The 18,789-nt window shown below is 37.1% G+C and overlaps 1 protein-coding gene across 1 annotated transcript in view; it reads left to right on the top strand.

Moving 5' to 3' along the window:
* Positions 1–8,979: 8,979 nt before the first annotated feature.
* SNTG1 (syntrophin gamma 1) overlaps positions 8,980–18,789 on the top strand; it is a 155,227-nt gene continuing 145,417 nt past the window's right edge. Inside the window, exons 1-2 of the mRNA XM_075705063.1 lie at positions 8,980–9,102; positions 11,175–11,309. Of these exons, the coding sequence (XP_075561178.1) occupies positions 8,980–9,102; positions 11,175–11,309 (258 nt within the window). The remainder of the gene's footprint in view (positions 9,103–11,174; positions 11,310–18,789) is intronic.

Consider the following 18,789-nt stretch of genomic DNA (forward strand, 5'->3'; position numbering starts at 1 on the left):
TTAAAGAAAGTAAATGAGATGTATTTGTAGACATTAAAAAGGGCATCTTATTTACTTAATGACTGTCTATGAACAAATTGTTTTAATGCGTTTTCACAACTTCAGCATCTGAGACACAGTGAGAACCATTTACACCAAATTATGTAATGATGTCAATGCATTATTATGATTAAAAAATCATGACAATTACTCATACACTGAGAATCACAAAAAATGTTTAGGAAATTATGACTGGGAACAAGAAAACTGGCCATATCTTTAAGTGTGACCATGTTCCCATGAAAAAATAGAAGTGGAGGTATGGGAGCAGCACTAGAATCAAGAACTAACTGCAGCTAAAACCAATTTTGACCTGAGAATCAATTGGTATAGATTAGGGGAGAAGACAAAATAAGCAGGCTAAGGAATATTAAAACATGACAGCATTCTGAAAGGAGTAGTAGGGTCAAAAAACAATATTAAAGTGAAACTTGCCTTTGGGAAAGAATACTGTGATGGTTGTCCAGGATGCTATGCATTAGGCTTTAATACCTCAGAAGATCCATGCACAATCTAAATTCTATAACAGAGTATATCCCAGATTATTTGCCTGGAAAAAAGCATTCTTGTTAGTTTGAGGTTTGCTTTTTAGAATAGAATATTTTCAGTTGGAAGGGACCTACAATGATCATCCAGCCCAACTGCCTGACCGCTTCAGGGCTGACCAAAAGTTAAAGTATGTTATTAAGGGCATTTTGGTTTGGGTTTGTTTTTAAATTTGTTTTCAAATGCACTTACTGAGGAAAAGAGGCAGATACATCTTATTTTCATAGGATTTTTATGTTATTATTTATGATTATTTTTATTATATTATTTAAACTGTACACTAGTGTAGTTTATTTAGTGGCAATTAACTTCACTCTGTGCCTAGCAGCAGTAATGACATGAGGAACCACAGAAAGATGACCTGGCATATGAGTCCTGTCTTAGACTTTACAGTGCAAGTACATTGACAGATATGTTTCATTCTATATCTAGCTTCTAATGGGGGCAGTGATTTCAAGTTTAGCTGTTTAAAAATCAGCTGCTTTGTTGGAGCTTCCATGATAGACAAGGGAAGGAGAGGATGACCACACCCATCCTAAAAAAGCTCCATAATCTGGAGACCCTAAAGAAGCTCCTTTAGCTTTTAGATTAATAAAATTAAATGAGGTGGATTCAACCCCAGTTTATCTGCTTTGTGTAAAATGAGCTTTGTGCCACAGAATCAGTGGTGTCACTTCTAAGAAATTCTGAAAACCATGATCTACATATTTCCTCCCAAGCCAATCAAAGTTAAGAAAAATACAGACTTTCAACCTACTTTCATCAAATGCCTATGTTTAAATAAATTGTCAGCAGCCTTATGCTTACACATAGTGTAATTTTTAAGTAAAGCCTCAGCACTATCATTGTAAGGCTTTATCTACTTTGGTTTTTGTTTGGGGGAAAATATATCGAATCTGAAAGCCCAGGAGAGGGGAGGCTGCTGCAGCTGCATGGCCCCAGGTCCAACCAGCAGTGAGGGTGAAGATATATCCCCAGTAGGCATATGCACGCAGAGCAGACATGAACACTACATGTATCCATATATAGGTATATACTTACGTACATGACCAGCCACACAGATCACACATGGAACACACAGAGCGCTTGCACAAACACACACGGCACCAATAGTCTCGTCCTGCTCCCCTCTCTGGCTGAGCAGGATGGAGGTCCACTCATGAGAAGATATGTATGTACAGTGTGGATGCCTCCAGCAGTGGGGCTTAGACAGCCTGCACAGCAGCTACCCCTGGATCCCGGTCTTCCCAGTTGCTGGCAGCTGGGCATACCAACCCCTGAGGCCTCAACCCTTCTCCAGCAGCTGGTACAGACCATCACACACTCACACATACACAAAGTCACACACCACAGAATCCCTCACCAGGTCAAAGAATTAGAAAAGAATTTAATAAAAGGATAGGACAGACTGCACTGATCAGGCTCAGGGGATGGCCAGACAAGCATACTGACCAGAAAACTATTTACATGTGACCAACCCATTTTATCCCCTTAATCCCCTATTTTCCCCTACTTCTTCCTCCCCAAATCACTGAATCCTTTTCCCTGCCTTTGGTTCCTCCCCTAAAAATCCCATAATAAATCCTGTGCAATCCAAAACTGCATCCCATAATGTGTCCCATGCCCCCAGGCAGTGACGTCCACTTAGTTCAAAAGGTGCTCTGGCATTTTCTTATCATGATAGGTTTCACACCTGGACACGGGGGCTGAGGCCGTCCTGGGACAGCCCTGCCAGGGGACCAGACCAGGTTACTCTTCTCTGAGTCCTTAATTTGGGTTCCCACCTGCCATTGTGCTCCTGTGCTCCTCTGGGCTTGTGCTGATGGGCCTTCAGTAGGCTGATGTCCCCTTTGATGGAATGGCTCGATGTCCACACGGAGACTGGTGACAAGTGAAGTCCCTCAGGGGTCCGTACTGGGACCGGTGCTATTTAACATCTTCATCAGTGACATAGACAGTGGGATCGAGTGCACCCTCAGCAAGTTTGCAGATGACACCAAGCTGAGTGGTGTGGTTGACATGCCAGGAGGACGAGATGTCATCCAGAGGGACCTGGACAAGCTGGAGAGGTGGGCCTGTGTGAACCTCATGAGGTTCAACAAGGCCAAGTGCAAGGTCCTGCACCTGCGCTGGGGCAACCCCCAATATCAATACAGGCTGGGGGATGAAGGGATTGAAAGCAGTCCTGTGGAGAAGGACTTGGGGGTGCTGGTAGATGAAACGCTGGACATGAGCCAACTATGTGCACTTGCAGCCCAGAAGGCCAACTGAATCCTGGGCTGCATCAAAAGAAGCGTGGCCAGCAGATTGAGGGAGGTGATTCTGCCCCTCTACTCTGCTCTGGTGAGACCCCACCTGGAGTACTGCATCCAGCTCTGGGGCCCTCAGCACAAGAAGGACATGGACCTGTTGGAGCGGGTCCAGAAGAGGGCCACAGAAATGATCCGAAGGCTGGAACACCTCTCCTATGAGGCCAGGCTGAGAGAGCTGGGGTTGTTCAGCCTGGAGAAGAGAAGGCTGCGAGGAGACCTTATTGCGACCTTCCAGTACTTAAAGGAGGCCTATAGGAAGGATGGGGAGAATCTTTTTAACAAGGCCTGTTGTGACAGGACAAGGAATAATAGATTTAAACTAAAGGAGGACAGATTTAGACTGGATACAAGGAAGAAATTTTTTACAATGAGGGTGGTCAAGCACTAGCACAGGTTGCCTAGAAAGGTAGTGGAGGCCCCATCCCTGGCAACATTCAAGGTCAGGTTGGCTGGGGCTCTGAGCAACCTGATCTGGTTAAAGCTGTCCCTGCTCACTGCAGGGGGTTGGGCTAGATGACCTCTAAAGGTCCCTTCCAACCCAAAGCATTCTATCATTCTATGATTCTATGATTGATTCTATGGGCAGGGTGTTATTTGGACTTCCTCCATGTGCCATAGTTTGTCCATACTCCTTTGTGTGTGTGCAGACAAGACTTTATCACATAACCTAACAGTTTTGGTTTTTATCTACTTTTTGACTTCCAGAAGGGTTCATTTTTGTTTCTCCACTCATGTGGACACTGTCCTTTGAATTGCACCATCCAAGTATTAAGTAATTACTTAATATGATTGTTCACTTGAGTTCAGTATGAGGTGTAGTAATTCATTCTGTCAGGTACTTCAATTCCCAATATATACCTCTCAGCTATTGCTTTTAATACAGTTTTGTTAATACCTTAAAATTTGCCAGACTTGTCACTAAAACCTCATCTAGTATTTGAGCTTCATATGAAAGTGACAATAGCGACTAAATAAAATACCGTTGTGGCACTACCTCCTTAATTATCTTGTGCTCCTGTTCCATTGGCTCACCTTCAGCAACAGTTTAGTCACTACAAGCCATAGACATTTTGGTATTATTTTATTTATTTCAACGATGGACTTGAAACATGAAGTAGCTGTAGACTTTGCTCCACGTACTTTTGTTTAATTGGTTGCATTGGATGTCTCTAAGGGAACCTTAGTTCTTTCACAGTATTAACCCTTTCATGAATCCTTTATTTTTTCTAGTGTCTACTTGTGGGATTTGGTTTGAGGTTGGGACAGTGAAATGGTCTTTTCTATGTGTAGGTAGCTGCACATGCACTTTGTGCCTAAGTTCCTGCTGCAGATCTGAGTAGTACAGTCAGTGGAGCCCAGTGAGCAATCCAGTTCTCCCAAAACCTGCCGATCAAGTGAATTGCTTTCTATGTTTTATTGCCTATAATAAGTATTGATATAATGAGAGCTTAAACACTTATATGTAGACAGGTACATTTTGGTGTCAATCTCAAGATGATTCCTATGATCCTAATGATTATTTTCTCCCCTGAGCATCTTATCTGTAGGCTGTGCTGCCTCTCAAGGCATCTTAAAGTAGTTTTATTCTGCAAGAAAACACCTTCTGTGCTAGACGATTCAAACAGCACTACAAAAAGATAAGGTCTTACACATTTTTTTGAAGGGGAACTACCTGGTATCTGATGATGAGAAAGTTACAGTTAATTTTTTCTTGTGGCTTCTCCACTTGCTAGTTGTGAGAAATTTTGGTTATTTATTATTAATTTTCCATATTTAATTACTCTGGATTCCATGCTCTTTTCTCTCATCAATCAGCAAATGTATCCATTGTACTGGTTCTTGTACTTATTCAGCAATTTCCAAACCATAAGACTATCCAGCTCCTCTTTTTGCCTTTATCGTGAGCTTTCCGAACTTTACAAGAGCATAAATCATAGAGTCACTGGGTTCTTTGAATGCTCTCCTGTACTCACTTGACCTTATTCTATATTCTGAAAACTATCTCTTGGAAGATAACCTCAGTCTCTGACATAATACTGTCCTCTGCAGTGAAAGTACCCTTCTGATGAAATTGAAGACTTGGGATTATTATAATGCATTAGAACATTTTCCCCTTAAATACTTTTTTTTTTTTAAAGGTGATAATTTCCATGTACTTCATGAACCAGCTGCATGAGCAGCTGTCTAACTTTCCTAACTTTCTAACTTTTGAAATTTCATCCTTTATTCCTATCAGCTTGGCCTTTTTTTTTTCCAATATAACTTCAAACTTATTTAAATTAGTAAATATCCCATTCATTTTCAGTTATAATCTATTAATCTGTTTTTACAGTACTGTCCATTGTTTCTTTGAAGGATTAGTTCAAATTGGTAAACAGTTTGTTTGCCCTCTGCCTTATGAATCCTATGAATATTCTTGTAGACTTCACAAATGTTATAATTTGATATATTCTGTTGTTCACAGGTCTAGTGGCCTCTATTTCAACATCTGTCTTGTTGGGGATTTTTTACTTTCCACAGTATGTGTTTTAATTTTTAAGCAGTATTTTGGCTTCCTCATGACTTCCTTTCATAAATCTTGTTATATACTATTTTGGACTGTTTCTAGTCGCCTTTATGCCATTTTCTGATTTACACATTTCAGCCTAAGCTGATGATTTCCGTTGTTTATAAATGCTGTCAAATGGCACTGCTGGGATTTCTAATACCTTGGGTTTGTGGGTTTTTTCTTAAATCCAGCTTCAACTCATAATTATTCCCAAAATCACAAGATGGAAAATGACTGGCAATTTACAATACCCGTGAGAAAGTAGGTGAATTAAATTTGAAGAAATATCCATGTTCTCACAATAGCCTTCAATTTTATGTTACCTCTTGGCCTCAACTGTGATGATATAGGCTAGACCCAGTAAGCTCACTGGCAATTCAGATATCAAAACTTGTTTCCTTACAGAGTCAGAAAATGAAAGGTTTTGCTCTACAAAAGTACTTCAGTTCAGTAGGAAGCTCATATATACATATATATATATAAAAAACCATATTTTTCCCAAATGTCTAATTTACATATTGAATTAATCAGACTGTATGAAACAAGGAAATTCTCTGTAAGACTTTATTCTTTCAAGAAAATCACTTATGAAGAAAGCCATAGCCAAATATTTACCTGGCAAATACCTGGCAAATCAAAGAAAAAGAAGATTAAGTTTAAATTCAAAATTTTCCTGTGGTTCTTCCAGGTTGGAGTGTAAAATTCATGTGCAGGAATGGACTTGCTATCCTTTGGATTGGAGAATGTTGGTACCTGGTAGAAGAGGCTCTGAATGACAAGCTGAACACATCCCTGTGTATCTGGGCTGCATTCCAATTTTTGACAATATAAGTGCTTTTCACTTACGCTAGCAACACCTCCACAGAATGTGTAGCTGGACCATTTAAAAAACATCCTTTATGTGGCTATGACACATATTCCTACCTCTTGTATTCATTGCCATTACTGCTTTACACCTCTGATTCAATTTCCCTTTTTATTATTATACTTGAGATTATAGAGCAGTGACAGACATACCTCCAAATACTCAGAGGTCAGCCTCAGTTCAAATAAGCTTCCAAAAGTGTAGATATTCATCTGAGGTGAACCATGTACCTATTTAAGGCAGTTTCTGCAACCCATTCTCCTTACTGGTATCGGATTCTTGATGGTAGAAATAAATTTCAGGGCTTAAAACTAAACTGCAGAAGTTTAATTTATTTTAGGACATACCAGCCAAAGCAGAAACTAAAAATCCAGGCCACCTTGCATAGAAAATGTGTTGAGAGATTTTTTTCTCTTCCTTTCTTCCACCGGTTCATGGAGTAAACTATTCTGGGATGTCTGCTGAAGTCTTCCTACTGATGTGAAACTAGAAGAAGCAAAGCCAACCAAATTGCTTTATTAACATAAGGCAAAAGAAATAGATAAAATAGCATAAACAAAAAGATATAGTCATGTCTTGAAAACTAATTAAGAGTATTTAAAATTGCCTGAAATACTGCATAAGTCTTCTCCAGAACAAAACATTGACAAAGTTTTAGGTTTTTTTTTCTTATCATAAATGATAAGGAAAACAGCAAATATGGAAACATGTAAACAAAAAAATTATTCAGTAGAAAACCTGCCAGTAGCCTTATTTAGGCCAGATAAATTAAAAAATATTTATGTTGGAAGTCCTGCAGGAAATTGACTTTGAAATCAATAGGTAACTTTCAAGATGTTTCTCATACAGTATTAATTTTGGTATATGTTTGGTAGAGACTCTGCTGCTAGCATAAATGTATAAACTGTAATTTTCATGTGTATTTCCTCTGAAATGAATACTTAAATATTTGTGAAGGCCATATATATTGCAGCAAGCTGTTTATGCTATGTAAGCATTTCTAAAGTCCTTTTAGGAAAGTTATTAGCGTCAGATCTTATACACAGCCAGTAGGGACAATGTGCTGTAAGTCAGGGTATAATGGAAAAAGATTTTTAAATGGCCTTTTTCACTGCCTTGTTGCTAATAATGATCTGAGTGTGACCATATTTGTAGAAGCAGTGCGCTTTGAGGGCTCTGCCAACCTATACTGTTCTCTGATAGTGACCTGAAGCAGAAGATTCAACACAGACTGGTGTGGCAAAGCAAAGAGGGATCAGTTTTCAGCCCCTCTTGTAGTTATATTAGTTCAGGAACAGTAAGCAGTTTCTAAACTCCTGTCAAGGACATCAGCTCTTGCTGCATCAGTGTTCCTGTCTAACTCAGCTTAAAAGGGTGTCGAATGAGATGCCAGAGGCAGTCCTGCACAGGTGCAACGTTCACTGTGTCTGTCACTTAGGTACCACAACCTTCCTTCATCACTCCTTTTGCCTCAAGTCACTGACTCCTCTCCCATGTGGAAACTCATTCTTTCACCACTGTATATTGCTTCCATATCCATTCCTTAGCCCACCTCATCCACTTCATAAACATGTGCTACTTCAAAAACTCGGTTTTCTTGCCCTCTTTACAACAGGTGCCAAACTCTATAAATAGGATGAAGAAAGTAGGATGGTATAAATGTAAGCAGGGCAATGTTCCTGGTGATTTTGGCTCAAACATAGTCAAGGTTTATTGGCTTAACAAACTGTTATCAGCTGAACTATGCTTCTCTATCCATGTCTGCTATAAGGTGATGCCATTTATCATACATTTGAGCACACACTGACAGTTACAGTAGCTTAGCTGACATACTGTATGCTGTTTTATTGCTGTAAGTCAGGGGCAAGGCAGAGCCCTCTGCCAGTGAAATGTAGAAGGCTGGAAGGTAAAATTTTAGCACACCCTCTCATGGAATCTCTTAAAAAATTAGCAATGAGAACAAAAGCTAACATCAGCCACAACCCCGCACCCCCACACCTCATACGCACACACACACACGCACACCATCTAAGCTCTTCAAACGTAAGAGATGGCAGGGGTATAGGCTAGACAGATGAGCTCAGTCTAACCAGAATGATTTTACTGGGGCCACATGGATGAAAAATGTTGATGTGCACAGTAATTTACATGAAAGCATATATACAGGTTGTCTTCCCTAAGTTCCAGCTCTGGATAAGGATGCTAGAGCTCATATCTTTATTTGATTCAGTTTACTGGATGTTTTGAAGGGGGAGGGGGAGGGAAGAAAAAAGAAATTTCAGCAGACAGAAATTAAACATAATGAAATAATTAAATTCCAGTCTTTGTTTTCAAGGACTTCTCTTGAGCTTGTCTAATGAAACTGAACTACATTCTTCTCCTTTACGTGGTTGTTAATGCTTCTCTCAGGTAGGAGAGGGAAGGAGGCAGTATAATTGAAGATTTAATTTTGAACTGTATCATAAACCAGCTTTCATAAAGCTCAACAACAGTAAAGTGGTTCATTACATTTTAGAGTGTCTGATGTAAATAAGATCCCTGAGTGTGTGCGATCAATCTTTCCAAGGGCCAAAATATTTTGCTGTTCCCAAGCTTGGTTTCCTTGTTCAGACTGAATAAGCTCAGCCCACATTCATTGAGAAACTGACTTGAATTTTAATTTTATTCTGATGGCTAAGTGTGTCTGCTATGGTTATGTGCCTCTAATTCCCACAAAGAAACCCTCAGCTTTTCCAGAAAGACTCTTTGGAGATTTTATAAGGGTATTGACCAAATCAGAAATGTGCAGTCAAGTAAGGCAGAGTTACTATAACCAGTGTATCAGAAGCAGAATTTTTTCCATTGCTAGTTACCCAGGGAGGAGGAAAGGCACGTCTGCAAACCTTTCTGCAGCAGAAAGCCATTTTATAAGTGGTAGATGTTTGTAGGTCAGCCCCTTTTATTTGACCATAGTTATTTACAGCCCGCTTTGTTCAACTTCCATTGCCACTTACTGCTTACTTCACAACTCCATGGAAAGAGGAGTTGTCTCAGTCTGTAAAGCAGAAGTTACAAGGAGAGGACCAGGGAAGTTTACCTATTTTACATTCTCTTTATTTTAATGTTGTAACATTTTAGGTATGACATGAGAGGGAATTTTTCAATGGTACTGAAAACCTAACTCCTTTTGTGATCCTTTTTTTTGATTTGTCTGTCCATGTCAATCAGTTTCTCTCTCATCCTGCTTAAAAAAAGACACCTAAATATTAGAACAAGGCTGTATGATGTCTTCTGACCAGCGCTTCCACTGACCTCAGCATGAGTGCAGTGCATGGAACTCTTAATTTTTTCTTCTTCTTACTTTAAAAAGAATAAAACCAACATCAGAGCCACTTTCAAAGTTATGGCCAAGTTATACGCATTTGCTGCTGGTGTCCAAGTGAAAACAATTTTCTAAGTTTGTGTTGAGCATGGAACAGAAGTAACAGAACAGCTTTTCAGTGGAGAACATTATATACAGCTATTTAAAGGTTGTCCTCGACCTTACCACCTCTTTTAAAACCCCTTGAGAGCAATTTAAACTTTTCTTCTGCCAGTTGCCTACTGTCAGTTCCATATTTGTGTTTGTTCTCTCCATGCTATGGATGTAAGGTATCAGGGCACATTATGGGGAGATCTTCTAAATCCTCTTTTAAACCCTTCTCTGAGAAAGACCCCTCAGATTCAGCCAGGTCAACCTTGGCAGTTAAAGTTCACAGCAAGACTTTTGTTTCCTTGATCTCCTCTCAAGCCAACTTTTTAAAGACAGTGTATTGAAATCTGACCTGAATGAAGACAATGGAAGTTTTATTATTGACACTGATGAGTCCAAGACTTTCAATACTTTCTTTATATGAATTTTCTTCTGAGATACATATGTGCATACATATATATCTGTATCTATGCAAATAGGTATAGGTATCTAATATTGGTAAACTACATGTTGTAAGTCTAAATTTTTAGACTGTTGTAAGCAAATTTCTCATACCAAAAATGCTTTACCAACCTGACTTTGTCCATTTATGAAGTGTTATAAAGAGCACTATTTTCAACACAGCCTTCAGCGAAAAAATATTACATACTGCAGGTGCTTACATGTGCAGACATTTTCACTGCTCAAACCTCTTATGTATAATGCCCAAAAAAGTCACACGAATAGGTGCTACCACAAAGACACTGTTAAATTGTTGGAAAGTCACTTATTTTATACTGAAGAATCCTACAGAATTCCTGATCTCTAACCATAAATGTAAAATACAGAAGTGGAACAAGGAGTAAGTTACTAGAGGGAGCTGCATTCTTTGATCTCTTTTCTCTTATTCTTAACTTCAGCATCCTCATTTGAAAAGGAACATAAAAGCATAAGTCAGTGTTGTGCCCACAGATCAGGAAAAGCCCACAACAGGTTCATGTAGGCTGTCAGTACTCACATCTGGCTGATTTGGAGGTGTTATTGTATGCATTTCTGTGTCAAAACTGGTGCAATATGTGGGACATCAGCTTTTGTTTCATGTCCAAGTGAGGTGTCATCATTTAATACAAAGATGGAAAGTAAGAGCACAGGTGCTCTGAAGCAATTTGAAAGGAGTTTCACAAATTCATCACAGGCAGAATAGTGCCTTATTATTGCAAAATCTACCTTCACTAGTTGCTACTGTAACCATCATTCTCTTGTAGTCTGAGCACAGTAAATAAATATAGCCATCATTGGTAATAGTTTTGGATATTTATTGATGTATTTATCGTAACTGCACCTATCTCTCCACTATTCTGTTTCAAAATACTGCTTCTAGCAATGCAAAGTGCTAACTGAGAAAACTTTTTTTCTTTATTCCTTCCTTTGAAGACAAAGACAGGGATTTGTTTGCTGCAGGATGGTAACCAGGAGCCTTTCAAAGTGCGACTGCACTTAGCCAAAGATATTTTGATGATCCAGGAGCAGGATGTGATCTGTGTGTCTGGTGAGCCTTTCTATTCTGGTGTAAGTAGTTTTTATTTTTTCTTTAAGATGTACTTCATACAAAGCAAAAATACTCTGTGTGTATGTGTGTGTGTGCTTGCACGCACATGCGTATGTATGCATTTACTCCCACAGTTTGATATTTCGTATTATACTGTTAACACTAAGTGTATTTTAATATATCAACTTTTAAGAGTAAATCTTAGCGGTACTCCTCTAAGAAGCAGCAATAAGATAATGAATAAGTTATATGCATGACTACAGTATTGTTTCTCTGCACTCACCCATGAATATTGGAGCCACTGAATGCAGTAGGAAAGGCACAAGCAGTAATTTTTGCACTGAATACAGATACCTCAATGTACTTATATATCTGAGTGTTGTCTGTGGAGTTGATAAGACAGTTGAAGGCTAACTATTATGGCAGGGCTTTGCTGGTAGAGGAATTATCTGCTATCCCCTGTTGCTCTGGTTGCTTCATATGGTAGCACAACACCAGACTTACATGTATGCTGCCAGTCCATTCTGCGAGGTTCACTAGTTTTGCCAGCACATCATGTTAATAAAGAGGGACTTCAGCTGGAACAGCGCAATAGTGTGATTTATGCATTACTTCTTCTACATGATGTGTCGGATTTCTTATTTAAGCATCATATTGAATTTTGTGGATAAGAAACTGAGCTTTGCAGACAATTGTTTGGAAGATCTGTAAAATGTAATATAGGATAATATGGTAGGTTTTGGAACTATTGTAATGCTAATTTTTTATTTAATTCTAGAAGATAGCTAAAAATAATAGAAACCATTTACTATTCATTTCTATAGACATTTTTATAGATACTGTAATTATATTTTGTAGAGATACTTTTAAGATTTATGGGAAAGTACCATAAACATTCTGCTCTCCCTTTGAGCTAAATAAAATTATCATAGGATTTCATGTTAAATCTTGTAAGGCATAGTAGTGTAATATCTGTTTATGCAAATGTTATGTGACTGCTATTATGTCTGTCTGTTTTATCAATTAATTGCTGCTGTTGCCACATCCCTGTATCTCTAAATACAAGTATAATAAAAAGATACAAAGCAGAAACCAGAAATTTGGTAGAATGTTAGCAGTGCTAACAGTGTGGAAGATTAATGGAAAATGTATAGAAGAATCCATCTCACTCTTCTGAACATCTCAAGGTGAATGGTTCTGAGTTTTTCCCTGAAACAAGAGGAACACACTGCCTACACTGTCTCCATACAGGCTGGGTTTATTTGCATGACAAATCTGACATTAGCTCTTGACAGTTTCATGCTGTACAAATACAATTTACTAATTCAGGTCTGTGTGCTTTATATGGAATATAAACGCTCCTTTTACCAATCAGACTGCACTGTTCCTCGACATACAGGACACCTAGTGACCCAGATAGAAAGAAATGAGTTTAAGCTCAGGATATAGTTGTTCAATTAGCAACACACACTGTGGCACCGTTACTCCACCAACCCCATTCTGGCATTATTTATTAAAAGATTTTATCACTCAAAAATATTACTTTCATTATTGTGCTGTAATATCTATTACTTCTGCTGAACTTGTTATTTAAATGATTCTGTCTTCATGAAATGCATTTTTTTTTTCCTTTTCACAGCAAGGCTTTCTCTTACAGTTTTGCCCACTTTAGTTTTGCAATGGCACTGTAAAAAATAGTGGATTATTTGCTTCACCAATTACACTCCCCCTATCTTATTTACGTATTGAATGCATAACTATTTAACTGATTGATATTAGTGTGGTGATGAGGAGTTTCTTTTCTCTTGGAAGTGACCTTATTAAGCTGGTGACTTTTGAGCACTTTACCCTGATTTCCTCTGGGATTAAGACTAGGTCTTGAATCAGTAGGTTCATTCCAACTAAGGATGATTGGCATTTCACAGACAGTTAACAGTCCTTTTGTCACAGGTCATTTAAATCATCTGGAATCATGTGCTTTGATTGTATAGCATGATCAGACAAGTCCCACAGGCATCCTTTTTTTTTGCATTTTTTTCCTCATTTTTATTCTTGATTTATTAGGTTTCTTTTTTGTTTGTTTTTTGTTTTTCTTATCTTCTACTTTGCTTGGCTGATTTTGTTTTGTTCTTTCTGTCATTCTAGGTGACTGACCACATCTATTTTTCTTTTACATGCATTCTACAGAGCAAGAGCAAATGTTTTCATTAGCAGCTGACATTGAATGCCTCATAGAATAAACTCTAAACAAGAAAAGTAAAATTTGTAACTGAGAAACAATAGCATGGCTAAATTTTACAGACAAGTAGCTACAATAAAAGTTCTTTTTAATCTGTTTTAATAAATAATCTTCAAATCATTTGATTATAAGGTTTTACTTAATCACTTCTGCACTGTTAAGGAACGAAAGGCTATTACTATGTTCCTTGTTCAGAACAGTATCTCTTCTGTTTGTTGGGTCTGAATCAATTTGCATGCTCCTCTGTGTAGGACAGACTTTAAACAGGCACTTAACGTTCCAGCAGTATCCTGATCTGCATCCTGCGGAATAATCTAAATGAAATCAATGGCTCCTTAGGAATGAGGTACTGCTTAATGTGAGTACGTGGGATAAGGGTCTAGTTCTTAATTTAGTTAACTTATTTCTTAATTCCTTTTTGGTGGAAACCAGTTCTAGTTTCCCAAAACTAAAGAGGTGCAAAGGAACCTTGTTTCTTCTTTCATTGTATACAGCTTGGATTAAGAGAATAAAATGCATACAAGATTATAAGCAACGTAAGCAGTGTTAAACACTAAAAAAAAAAGCATCTGTTTCTTTAGTAGGCTGAACAAAATGATAGTATTAATGAGGGTCCTGCAGCAATTGTACCTGTAGCGATTCCATAAAGCATCAAAGGGCATTCAAACAATCACAGATTAGATCTAAATTTGAGCATCAGTTGCATCAATAACTATTACAGAGATTTCTTTATGTGTGCAACAAGAAAGACTTGCCTTCCAAGAGATAGAAACATAGTGGGTTCTGCATTATGTTGCTAGTGGATATCTGATGTAGATATGAACTCCAGTGCAAATGACCAAAAGTGAGATGAGAACATTTTGTGAAACTTAAAGCCTAGAAGGCAGTGTCTTTACTAATCCAAATGAAATCCTTGCCTGTAGAGAGGCTTTATAATCTGGCAAGTGTATACCTGAGTTGGAGTAGCTTATGTTCTGAAGATATCCATGAGTCTCTCTGTGGGAAAATTGCAAGATAAGACCATTGACTGTTTAGTCAGGTACACTTTTTCTCCCCTAAAGTACTGGACCCTCACAGAATATGTTTTTTGTAATTGTGATATTGCCAACAGACAGCTTTCTTATAATTATAATAGTCATAAATCTCCATGACAGTTTATTGTAGTACAGAACAGTTAGGATTTTTACTCTTTTCATCTGAAAAAGAAACGCCCTGAAAACAGCTGAATGAAACCATGTAGGAACTTCAGTATTGATGGCAGAAATATAGAAGATCTTTACTTTATATTTCCTTTTAAACATATTTATTGAATCACATGAAATTATGCTCAGAAAAGTTTGCTATATGGTGTTCCAGATTACAATGTGCAATAAGGCAACTCCCAGTCTTTTTAGATGTGTAGGTCAATAGACTGGACTAACAAGGATAGCCTAATACTGACCTTGCGGAAATTATGATGGGAGGAGGGATAGCCTAAGATATGCTGTGTCTGATCTGAAATATGTCTGTTCAGTAGATTTATTCCTAGGAAAAGGTTTAATCCTTGCAATTCCAGAATCAAAATTTTTATTTTAGAGTTAATCCTTATACTTTCTATCACCTTTCATGAACATCTGAAATTCAAGTAAAAGGATTTTTGTGTTTTATCAAGAAAAGCAGTTTATCTGTCTAGGGAGCCATGTTTTTTTTTCTTCTTTTCTTTAATAGATTTTATTTGTTTGCTGATTGTACTCAGAGATTTTTCTAATAGACTGTATGTGTATGTGAGATCCATAAACCAAGGATATGACAATGTACCATCTGACAAGATGGATTATTTGAATCAGCTACGTTTTTTCTAAAAGACTGAAAATAAACTGTGAGCAGCTGGCAAATTGGTAAGTTCAGCTACCAGGACAGTTTGCATTTTTACATAATTTTCTTAAAGGTTCTGTTAAGGAGTCACAGATTTTCCAAAATACTGCTAACTCACCTGATGATAACATACAGATGATTCTCATTTCATTCAAGTAATGTAGTTCTGTGCTGCTGTGTAGTACTGCATGATTTAATTAAACATTAATAATTTCTTTTACCTTTTTTAATTAAGGATCTTTTTGGGAGATTGATGTGAAGATCATTCATAATTTCAATACTAATAAAAAGTGAATGCACATTTTTGTGAATTTACAGAGCAACAGCTCTCGGATTTGGCATTTGTCCAAGGATTTAACTGAGGTTGATACAAATGTATCTGAATGTAACCTGTGGACTGTAATTGTTTTTTTTGCTAGAGAAAAAACCTTCATCAATAGACACGTTTTCCAAGGCCAGAAAGTAACACTGACTTAAATTGTTGAACTGTAGCCAGACCTGATTTCTGACATTATTAATCACACAATCACTCTTCTTTCTCTTGTAAAGACAGGAACATATTATGTCTCACTTTTAAAGTTGTCTTTTTGCTATTGTGAAATCAACTGTGTTGACAGATCTATAACTCTATACAAAGCCCACATGGTATTACAAAAAAATAAGTTGTGTTAGAGAGAGTTTTTCAACTTATAAACTTTGCACAATAGCATGTTTTGGTTTTTTAAATTATTTATTTATTTATTTATTTATTTAAATGATAAAAGTATTATTAATTTTTAAGTATAAGTTTAAATTCAGAATATATCACTTAACTGTGACTTGCCTGAGCAGTCAGATGAAGGTATTACATTTCCCTTGCTTGCACCTTTTAGAGTTTTGGAGTTTCACTTCCTGAGAGTGAATTTTAAATCATTGGATCATTCTCTTTTGAGAGTTTAAAATGCTTTCTTCATATATTTTGGTGTAGGTAAACCAAGTTAAATTAACATTAGCAATGTTAATGAGTAGAAACATAAATGAAGAAAAAAGTGAAAAGCTTAAAACAGTAAACATATGGGTTTGATTTATTTTTTTATTGTATTTATTTCTGTATTTATTTACTATTTTGATTTGGATGTGTGATTGAATGGTATGAACAGTGCCAAAGTGAAACTCCTTGTCCTGGAGAGAATTGCAAATACATGAACAGATAGGTCACCTTTCAAGCACTTTCCATTCTTGTTACCTTCACAAAGCTACCAGTAAGAATGGTGATTTCTTTTTTTTTTTTTTTTTTTTTTTTTAATCATGTTGGTATCTGTCAGCTATTCAGTGGAGTGAATCCATTTTTTCACATAAGTCATGAAATATCTAACAGATGGTGGTAATTTTTTTTTTTTTCCCTGTCAATCTGGACAGCTTTTAAGTGACAATCTAGAACTGACAGATGTAAATATGATTATTTAGGGACAAGCTAAGCCAGCTTATTTTTCTGCAGCTACTTACAAATAAAAAGCATAGCAATCTACTGAGGTTCAAACACAGGACTGCCATTTGTAAAGCCAAATTTGAAAGAGCAGAATAGCTTTTTCTCATTGGAAGAAGGTTTTTCCCACACAAAAATGTTAAATAGTGCAAACCAGAAAACACTTGGAGAACCCAAAGCATTGACCAATGGCAGCTGGAAACTATAGCTATCATGGAAATACAAAGAGTGTTCGTTACAAAGACTGGTGGGAATTCAGATCCATACTGACTTTGGGTTTGTGGTTTTTTTCTCTTTTATTTCTGTATTAAGAAACACAGTACTTTTGAAATAAATCAATCCTAGCAGTAGAATTTTTATAAGTAGATATTTTGGTGAATGTTTCTTCTTTTAGGCATATACTGTAGGACTGGTAACATTTTGAAGTGAGAACAAGCGAAGGGTTGAGTGCTCTTGCCTGTTCCAGTCAGTGTTAACAGCCTACGCAACACAGCTGTGTTTACTGTCCTCAGTCTCCAGCACGGCTGCAGAGGAAGGGGGATTTCCAATTGACCAGGTATTCTGCTGCCATCCCTTACTGCCGACCTTCTCCAGTTGTGTGAAGAACTGAAATAAGGAGACAAGCTTTGAATGTCACACAAGGGAAATTGTTAACAGATGAGCAAGTCTGCTGGCAAACCTTGTTAACACTATTAATTCAAATTGGAAATGTGGCTGACCTGTGTCCTGTGTCCTTTACACTCAGAATGAGCGTAAAGTTTGACTGCTCACATCAATTAATCCAAAGAAATTCCAGCAAGAAAGAGCAAAGCATGACCAAAAAGAGGATATAAAATATCCCTTCTTGAAAATGTCTGAAATAATTCAATGAAAAAAAAAAAAATTCTTGTGACATTTCTTATTTCAAAATGTAGTGGGATTACTAATAGCTGATAAACTACATGAGAGTATGGCCTTGGAGATATTATGGCATCAAATGTTAACAGGTTGATCTATGAAGTTGCTGCCAATGTATTGGTTATATCTTTATATATCATTAATACATTTAAAAAATATGTATACTAACATTTTCCTCCTTTTTTTTCCCCCTACATTTTTCCATGACACTGTGCTATTGTAGATTCCTCTCCATGTCTATTCCTCTTTTCCCACCTACTATTTTGTTCTGCACCCATTCAGCTTTTTTCCATGTTCTTCCGTATGTGTAGTACCTTGGTGTCTGTTCTGTCTACTGTGAAAAGAGAGGTCTTGTTTTCTGTCTGGACCTAGACAAATTAATTCTTCATACCTTTACTCCTGTAAGATGAAAATGAGACACACCAGTGTCCCAAACTGAAAATGTAATATTTATGTCCTAGTAAAAAGCTTGAGTAATGGAATATTGAAGTTTCACATGCTGTTAACTCAGTTTCATGAAGAGTTTTGAAGTTTCTTTGTCTTTTTGTTCAACTGTTATTTGATTACTTTCATAGAGTCAGATTATTAGATCACATTAGATTACTGTTTTATATTATACAGAATAAATAATTTGAAAGTATTACTAATTAATTGTCATTGTTAAGAGTCAGTTAAGCAATTATAAACTCTTTTCCATCACATACCAGTCAGTATGAAATGTTTGAGTTTTTACTGTGCCCTAAGATTTAACTGTTAAAAATAACATTAACTCTTGACTAAGTGTAAATAGGTAATTATTACCTAGGATTCCTTGTTTTCCTTTCCTGACTATTTACTGTTGCTGTGTGCTCACGTGGTCATTCTTCACTTCAAATCTCATTTAGGATGATGTTCATGATCTCAAGAAGATCATATGGATTTTAAGGAGATTTTTTAATACCTCTTTAATGAAAGCCTAAAAAGTATTGCTTCTGTTTCACTGCATAGCTCTGAGGAAGAATTTTTCTGGCAAAACTCTTAGCTCCCCTTTCCAGTCAATGAACAT

This window comes from Pelecanus crispus, chromosome 2 (genome assembly GCF_030463565.1).
Source record: "Pelecanus crispus isolate bPelCri1 chromosome 2, bPelCri1.pri, whole genome shotgun sequence".
NCBI classification, from domain to species: domain Eukaryota; kingdom Metazoa; phylum Chordata; class Aves; order Pelecaniformes; family Pelecanidae; genus Pelecanus; species Pelecanus crispus.